This window comes from Bombus affinis, chromosome 5 (genome assembly GCF_024516045.1).
Source record: "Bombus affinis isolate iyBomAffi1 chromosome 5, iyBomAffi1.2, whole genome shotgun sequence".
NCBI classification, from domain to species: domain Eukaryota; kingdom Metazoa; phylum Arthropoda; class Insecta; order Hymenoptera; family Apidae; genus Bombus; species Bombus affinis.
The window spans coordinates 11,415,497-11,424,762 of NC_066348.1; the positions used below are offsets into that span (position 1 = coordinate 11,415,497).

Sequence of the window (9,266 nt, forward strand, 5' to 3'; positions counted from 1 at the left end):
GCGTGACGGTGGCGTGTGCCCGCGGGGGCGTTCGATTTCTAAGTTCCTCGAATCGCGTGCTGAGCGAAGAGAGAGAAAAAGAAAGAGGAAGAGGGGGAGAGACAATCTGTTCTCTGTGGTGGTTCGCAACGGAGGACGTCAACTCGGCGCTTGGCTCGGCGCGGATTCGAAGGAGGATGCAGCCAACCGTTTTACCACGGTCGTTGGTGTGCCGCGGGGCGAATCCGGATGGCAGAGTGTGAGATGCCGTGCAGAACGGTGTGGTCCGGTCTGATTGGGTTCGGCTCGGTTCGGTACGGTTCGCAACGTCGATGCGCACCTTAAACGTGGGCGGATCGGCCGGTCAGCCGCCTCGGGTGTTTCTCACCCGCATGCTTGGCATACGTGCCGCTCATCTTCGCCCCTTTTCTTTTTCCTCTTCCCATCAACGGCCCCATCCCGCACCACATACACACTCTCTCTCTCTTTCTCTCCCCGTCTGGGCTACCGGTTCTCTCTCAATCGCCATCTCGTCTTCTCGTTGCACGATCGATCGGTTTCTCGTGATTCGCGTGTCCACATGTTCCTTGCTTCCGAGTCAGGTCTCCGCCAGTTACTTCTTCTTTCGCGTCTGATCGACTACTCCTTTCGCGTCTGATCGACCACAAGTACCAAGTTTTTGTGGCGTTTTCCGCTTCCTGCGATAGACTCGAACGGAGCGCCGCGGCGCCGCGTCGCGTAGCGCTGTGTCATCGATTGCACGATCGAGAAGCAGACAGAGACGGAGGCCAGAAAGACGGAAGGAGATAAAAGGCAGGCCGAAAGTAAAATCACGTTGGAAGAGAGGAGGCGTTGAACGTTGGTTCCCGCATCGCCCCGAGGACGTTCCCATGAGTCGGGGGCGGCAGGAAGGCAGTTTGCCGCGCTGAGAATCGTTTCGCTGCTACTCGAGGGCATCGGCGTTCCTGGGCAAGATCGGTGCGTGCAACCGTTCCTTTCCAACGCGTTATTACCAGAAGAAGCCTTAATAATCGGCTAGGACCGTTTTCTCCTTACGTTTCTATGTTCAATGCGAAATCATTCCAAGTCGATTATACCTCGAAAAATTTACACACACGGTGCCTTCATATTCGATATACAGCCCGATCGGTCGTTCGGTCGAGCAATGAAAATCGAACGTGACGAGATCGCGAGTATACGCCGATGTTTCTTCGGTTCAAACGAAAGTTTCTGCAATCGTGGTCACCGTTGATCCTCGTGAAATTTGAAGTCGCGCGGAAAGCGTGTCCGACGCGCCGCGAATACCGTGATCAGGAACGCATATGAAACTCGAGTCGCCCGCTCGATCGACGGCTCTATAAGTAAGCGTAAACTCGCGTCGAATTGACGCGACGCCACGCGACGTCGTTCGACGTCACAGGACGCGACGCTCGATGGTAAAGGCGCGAGCGATCGGAAACGCCGCTGTGCGTATTCGTGGCGACGATTCATCGTTGCGGACGCGAATCAGAATGTTTTTGATAGTCGAGCACTGCGAAGATAACCGCCCGGATTATCATACGTGCGCGTGCATGTTGACAAAAGTTTAGCTTATAAAGCTGATTAAACCTTAGTTAATCACAACGGAGTAGGCAAGTATCCGGCGAAGGAAGGTGCCCCTTCGGACGACGACCAGTCGACTCGTCTGCTCGCCTGGTAAACGATTTGTCGGGCGGGCGGTCCCGCGCGGCAAACTTCACCACGGCTTTACCTCCGTTTCTCTTCTGATCTCCTCTTCTTTCTGACATAGCAATTGAATTCGGTAGCGCAGTCCGCGAATGCTTGGCATTCTACCGCCTTCGTCTTAAGTACATATGTCCGGCCACTACGTTGTTCTTTACGTACGTTGTACTTTTTCCTTGACTGGTACGATGATTTACAGCGGCTCGCGAAACACTCGCCGAAACACGTAGAAACTTTTTACGCGTATGTTATACAAAAACTTTTTGAAATCTCGTTCGTTAGTCTCGTAACGAGACATAGCTATCGTGATTATACGGATTGATAAAATTTTAGATGCACATAGAAATTACAAGATATTTTCTAGAAGCTTACAAAAGTATTTTTGGACAGACAATTATTCGCCGCATATATTAATAACGAACTAGAATATCTTGCGAGATCATCTTTTGCACTAATCGTATGTTTGAAAGTAATATTTACGTCGTATACTAGTTTTTCACTAAGCGTATATTTGCAAATATATCTCGCAGCTTCTATGTGTATTTTTGCACTGCTTTTAAACTTTACCATTGCAACGACCATAGACGTATCTCATTACGGAGCTAGGGTTTCACAAAGCTTCGTAAAATGCACGTAATGTATTCAGAAATATTTTCTGTCGTGAGCGTTCGAATACATGCGCGAGTCACTGTACTTACGTGGCGTCTGCTTTAACGTTATACAGCTACTTTGCACGCGCATATTCGATTAATCGTTACGTATTTGCCCGTTCGTCGATCGACGAATCGTTATTTTGTCGTTACCCTTTGACCTTCTCGCCAGGGACCGGATGTTCCATAACGTATCGTTGATAATCGGTACGTAACGGAAAAGTTGAACGTTTCCGATGTTTCGTCGCTCGTTCATTTTGGTTTCTGTGGCGTTTAAAACGCGTAAAATTACTTGAAAGCGTAAAAGCGATAAAAGGCTTAACCAGGAAAGAAATCGCGAGTTTCGGGCGCTATTCAGCGCGAGATAAACTGCGACGAATAAATTAAAATTAAGAGGAAAGTTGGGGCGAAAGAGAAGGCGCGAATGAACTCTTGGATCGACTGTGTTCCTGGTACATCGGCAGAGCGCCGCAGCGCCACGCGTCACGGCGAGCACCACCGCAACGCGCGGCGCCTATACGCCGGTCATCGCGACGCGGATGCGCCGCCTCGCCGCCGCCTGGTCGCCGCGGCGCGGCTCGCCGATACATTCGTGCTTCCTTCGTTCCTCGACCCGCCTACCTATTTTCAAATTGCTGACACGCAGTGGCGCACCATACCATAGCATCGTTCTTTCTTCATCTTATACGATATGTCACATTTTATCGAATCGTATGACTTATCCGATCGCTACGTTACGTTGAATCGCTACGGCGATTTCGTTTACGATCAAACGGTGGATCGAAACGCGCTAAGATAATAATCCATCGAACTGTTCTTCGATGCGAACTATTGGCAGGAGGAAATGAAATTCTCTTCGGAGGATAGATTATTCGAACTTAGGACAGATTCACAGAAGGATGCAGAGGTCTCTTTTACCGATCGTTAATAAGTGCCATACGAATGAACCGATGAAAGATAATCAGAATTACGTTGCAGCGTCGGCGTCAGGTTTTGCCTATTTTTTCGGTTGTAGGGTTTCGGAATATCAAATTGAAAGCACAAAATTCTGTATTTATCGATGGGATGAATCTGTACGTACGGGGAAAATTCGAATCGCAACCTTAAAATTCTCAAAGGTCTTGACAGATGTCTTTTTAAGTTTCGAAGCGTGTTCGAAGTTATTCAAATTTGTCGCCACATGTATGATACAGATTCGAAGCGATTCGAAGTGTTTCAGATTCTGTCACTAACCGCCGCAGCTCGTCTCTGTCCAAACGTTTTTTCGGAATATCGGAGATCGATACAGGATTTAATAACAATCACAATGGTAATACGTTTTGTTTATGAAAGCATAGTAAATCTTACGTTATCATACATTTGAGTTGAAATTGTAGTTTTATTTTTCAATTATTTCGTCAAGGAACAGTCTTTTCGTCTAGCGAAACGAATTCCTGCGGATGATCGATGGTGATTACGTTGCTTTGTTTTCGTACTTGCTTCTTCTCGGGATTGTTCCACGGTTGTAACTGACCGCTACCAAAAATGGTAAACGTGAGTGCGCCAAGACAATAAATCCACCCTAATATCCAAAAAACGATACTCCATCCTGAATAGGTTTGATTTTTGTAGGTTAACGAGCCGACCATGTAACTGCTTAGAAATCCGCCTAGGGAACCGAGCGTGTTCATCATGCCGAAAATGGTGCCTGAAAAGTTGGGTGCAATGTCTAAACTGTTCCCCAGATATCCAGCTGTCACTGCACCGTTGATCGTCAGAGCAATAGTGAAAATCGATACGGACGTAATGCGATCGTATCCGTAATTTGCTTGCACGATCATCAATAATCCTGGACTTAACACGGCTGCGAACAAGCGAAACTAATATGAGAAGAGCTGCAGAATATCGAAATTTAAGCGTCGCGAATTATGAGTACGAACAAAATTTTAATACGTAATAAAAAAAATATTTTGATTTATTTAATCCTTAATTAAACTCGGAAAAGATATCGATTACTATTGATATTATCACCATTATACTTACTATTGACTACTATCGATTGATATATCAGATATAGTAATGATACTTGAGGTAGATTATGATAATAATTGAAGAATGTATCTACCTGATAAAAGTCATCAGAATTGTTCAAAGAAAATTGTGAAGGTGATAGGAAATGGGAGAGACAGTGAGCTCATAATTCGCTAATAAAACGAATATCGTTACGTCGATGTAATCTTACGGCAGATTAACCTTGCCGCGTTTTTTCCGCCAATTTCCATTCATTTCTGTTTCTCTAATGTTAAAAAATAACTCATGCCTGAACAGAATATGAAAAATTTCTTATCGGTACATATGATTCCTCGTTTAAATTCTATGCTGAAAAATCTGAATATTTTTAATCATCAAAATTTGCGGAACGCAGCAACGTTAATCCAAAACGTTAGACCAAAATTCTACGCTTACCGAAGCTAGTGAAGATCTTTCGAATAGCCGTTACCGACAATTTCTTTGTCTTGAACAAATAGTCAGCCACAGACGATGTTGTAACGGCAAAGATGTATTTGCCAAGGTACGGCAGGGAGGATAATAATCCGTTCTATGGAGAGAGGAACGCGGTGGAGTAAATAGAAGAAAATGATCGTTTCTAAGGTAAGCGTTAGTACGTACCTCTTTGATGTTGAAATTTAAGATGTACTTCATGTAAGTTGGTAGTTGATTGACAACGGTAAAGTAACCGAACACGTTACACGAGTGAGTCAGCACGATAGCCCAAACGGGAGTCGAGAGAAAGATGGATTTCCACGGAACGGGCAACCGCTGCAAACCAAAAACAGAGAGATAACGTATCGAATTAGACGCATATGTACTCTTCGATCGTACCTTTGTCGTGGAAGTAGAACCGATCGAGTCTTCGATATATTGGCGTTCCTCGATCGTGATTCTCGGATGTTGTCTAGGAGAATCGAATATTAAGAAAAACCAAGCTACGCTCCATACGAGGCCTATCGCTCCGGTTACGTAGAACACGGATTCCCAACCGAGGTAAGCGATTAGAAATCCACAAATCGGCATAGTTATCGCCGCTCCGAGCGACGAAGCTAAAACACGATAGACACGCGACGTTCAAAGAAATTTTCTTTCTTTCTTTCTTTCTTCCTTTCTTTATCTCTGTACCCGGCGCGGTGGGCTACCTACGGTAGCGAGCAAAAAGGAAGTTTAAAGTTTGCCAATTTGTATATGTGTATACGCACATATTAGTAACTTCTCTACTGGATATTTTTCATCATGTTGCTAACAGCCACCTATTCCGGACTATATACAGTGGCTGCACTATGTGCACATATTTGCACACCGTTGTATTTATTACAGCATTCATGTGCCAAGTAATTAATTCCAAGTGATTTCGCAGTGTTTAATTAGTTCCAGTGAAGATTTTGTGTCATTTATTAATACTTACATATGCCTACAAGCAGGCACTATTTGATCATGTGAAAATGAAATGTACCTACTCAACAAAAAGACGCTTCAGTAGAAAATAAGGAAACGTACAAATATTTTTTGCAGCCACTGTATTATATTTATTCATTCTTCTTGTCAGATACAATTTGTGTTGCAGAATTATTTTCCGTACCACTCTTTATATTTAAACTTTTTTGCTACGCCCCTGTACTCACAAGTCATTTACTTACCCATCATATTCGAGACGAATTTGCTGCGTTCCGCCGGTGGTATCCACCTTGCGGTCATCGGCTGCATGGCAGGCCAAGTAGCTCCCTGCATATGTATGTGGGAAATCGATTACACGGCGTAGGCCAACAAAGAAAAACGCCATTACAAGATGGAATAGGGAAATCTATTTCCCGATCTCTAGATCGGTAAGACCAAGCAGTTAAAATTGAAAAGCTCACCAACATGAATCCAAGCACCGCTCTTAAGGCGACGACAGCGATGTAGCCATAAGTCGCCGACAGAGGTGTTAATAACGTAATAGCGCTAGATACCATCATACTGTATCCAAACACTCTTTTAGGTCCTACTACTTCAGCGAGACGGCCACCTGGCAACTCTGTGCATATGTAGCCCCAGAAAAAGCTACCCAACACGAGATTCACTTGGTACTCGTTCCACGGATATCTGGTTCGATTCGTTTCCTCCTGGGAAGCAGAGCGGAAATCTTGATCGTATCGAACGGATGAAAGAAGAACGATAAAGCCTTCGAAGGATAAACTGTAACGTACGTGTGCAGGCGCATAGGGGAACGAAGCTGTAGCGGGATTAGGGGCGATCGTCGCTGTTCCATTATCGAGCGAGGTAACGTTTACCGCGATTCCACGATCGAAGTACTCGGTCGTGGCAGATTTACTCGAATCGTTCAACCGCCAAGTATCGTTGCTCGGAATCACCATCGATACTATGGCGATCGTCATGTTGACGCGTAGCATATAGTTTAGCATGAAACCAAGGATCACCATGATGTTTAACACTTGTCTACACGTCAGCGAATCTGAAAGCACGAGCGGCAAGGGTCTCATCGGGAGTGCATTCGTCGAGCTGCGAGCAGGAACGTACAATAGGTGGACAACGAGGTCGTTAAACGAAATAGGACCAACGATTGATCTAGCCGCACGCGTTTGACACGCGCGTATCCACTTGCATCAATTTTTTGAAATCAATTGGCACCGTCGGTAGCGATTCGACCCTGTACTACATAGAGCAGGCCGATTTCAATTCGTTGCGCCGCTAAATAACTCGATCGGACAGATCGAGGTTAAACGAAAACTGCGCGGTACCCGTGAATTCTCGATAAGTACGTTCAGATTCCATTGATTCAGGAATTAATCGTTCTTATTAACACGTTGACTGACACGATGGCTGCTGGTGAGCTACGTTTTACTAGACATTTTGTAAAATCATTAAAATGAGACGAATTTCATGGACTAGAAAAAATGACCAATTACACACGCAAGGAGGCTTCAACCATAATTTTGTTGAATTTCGGAACTTTATTCGAGCCGTGGGACGATCGTGATTCAAATGTTATGACATGAAGGCAATGATACTTGCTAGAATGTATTTACTTAGATATAAGTGGTCAAAAATGAAATTGCATATGCGTTTGATTGCGAACTTAATTGTGGTAAGGTATTGTTAGATAAGCTTAGGTTGGGTTACATTCCATGGGTGGCTAGCTACGTTAGATCCCTCAAAAGATCTAACCTAACGAACCAAGTGTATGTTACTCAGGCCCTTCCCCTCTACAATATATCTCAAGGACAGGGCCATTGCATTTGAGGCCCCCTTTTATTCATTATTAAAGAGAAATATTCAACGATACGAATGATGTAGATAACATCGTCGGAAAAAGGGTGCAAACGCAATGTACTATTTTGCAAGAATTAAATAAAACCTATTCGGTAATTTGTTTCGTTCACTGAAAGTTATGGCGAGTAATCCACTTTGGATGTTTTATATTCGAATGTTATACACATTCTCTGAATACTTGCAAATTTAAATTTATCGTAAATGCAAGAAAACCTGTAGTCTAGTTATGATATAATGTATCTCGATCTATCGCGGTTTTCATGACAAAATATACATACAGTGGCTAAAAAGTATTGGCACATATCTTTATCTTTCAATGAAGCGATTTTTTTTTGTAGAAGATTCTACATTTCATTTGCGCGATATCAAAGTTTTGTAGTCATACGAAGTATGCTACTAAATGATACGAGATCGAATATACTCGAATAGTAATTAATCAGTATGTAAATGTTATAATACAATGGCTGAATGAATGAATACAATGACCTGCCAATATTTTTCGTAGCCACCGTATTTGCATGGCAATCAACGTGTTAACAACGCGTTTAAAATCTAAACGACACGCGGTATCGTTTCGGTACTCGAATTCGGAAGTTTTTTGGCGCGTTTGAGGATTGACGGCGACCTTCACCCAGAACTTCACAGTTGCTTCCGGCTGCTATTTATATTCGCGTTGGCTGGCACAGTGCGCGGGCGGTTTGTGTCGCGATCTTCGTTGCGGTAAGCAGCGCATGTCGGCGTTCAGCGTATAATACTCGCTCGACCTTTGATTCGTTTCAATTCGATTCGAAAGTTCCAAGTTCGATTCGGATGAACGCGCGTGTCATCGTGTGTAGCGGATAAGTCGCGAGTTTAGCGAACTGTATTCTTTGAACGAGCGTTAATCCGAAGGTTGGTTTTCGCGATACACTGTCGACCCATAAGTATTAGAACATCAGCCGATCTATAGTTCGAACCAAATACTTTTCGTTGTTCTTATCGAGGAGAATTTTCTACGAGATTTTACAACGATATAAATTCGTGGTTTCGTTCTCGTTGTTTGTAACTTTAGAAACTCTCAATGAATGTAACGAATAGATGTCCTAATACTTACGATCAGCGATGTATACGCGGACGGTAAATGCAAGGATCGCTTACCTAGGATCTTGTGGTTCAAAGCCATCCTGGATGCGTTAGAAGTCGATCGTAGCTAGCGGAGGAGAATTTATCGCTAGTTGCGCTCCTCGATCGTCGATTCCGATTAGGAAAGGCGTAAAACAGGGTTAAGAAAGGAAGAACGAGTGGAAAGGATTAGGCAAAAACGTCCGGTAATTCTTGCAACGCAAGAAAAGGAATCACGCGGTTTTTTCGAAACGTTGATAGAATTTGGAAACGGCCAAGAGAAAAGGGCGAGACGCGCGTGAAATAGTCGCGGAGGGAGACGAAGCTACGAGAAAGGAAGACCCGAAACTAGCGACGCGGGAGAAATGTTCGGCCCGAGAACGAAGTATAGACGAACATCGACGTGTTGCTGGCAACGGAATCGCGTTGATGGAATAGCGCGGTGGTCCTACAGCGTGCCAATGATGACGTTACGACAGCGTACAAATTGCTTCAACGGACTGGGTATAT

At 44.3% G+C, this 9,266-nt stretch overlaps 1 protein-coding gene and 1 long non-coding RNA gene across 3 annotated transcripts in view; one reads left to right on the top strand and one right to left on the bottom strand.

Moving 5' to 3' along the window:
- Window positions 1–3,876, top strand: part of LOC126916854 (uncharacterized) — a 31,409-nt gene extending 27,533 nt beyond the window's left edge. Inside the window, exons 4-5 of the long non-coding RNA XR_007710744.1 lie at window positions 3,563–3,660; window positions 3,754–3,876. This is a non-coding gene — a long non-coding RNA (uncharacterized LOC126916854). The remainder of the gene's footprint in view (window positions 1–3,562; window positions 3,661–3,753) is intronic.
- Window positions 3,659–8,942, bottom strand: LOC126916831 (putative inorganic phosphate cotransporter). 2 transcript variants are annotated; one of them, XM_050723045.1, is made up of 8 exons: window positions 8,793–8,942; window positions 6,572–6,837; window positions 6,242–6,487; window positions 6,023–6,107; window positions 5,214–5,431; window positions 5,001–5,150; window positions 4,797–4,929; window positions 3,659–4,194 (listed from the first exon to the last, which is right to left on the bottom strand). In XM_050723045.1, exons 1-8 carry the CDS (start codon window positions 8,815–8,817, stop codon window positions 3,749–3,751), a joined length of 1,569 nt encoding a protein of 522 aa, XP_050579002.1. In that variant the 5' UTR covers window positions 8,818–8,942; the 3' UTR covers window positions 3,659–3,748. The 2 variants fall into 2 exon arrangements, with proteins under 2 accessions (XP_050579002.1, XP_050579001.1); XM_050723044.1 differs by having other exon boundaries at window positions 5,001–5,431.
- Window positions 8,943–9,266: the final 324 nt, after the last annotated feature.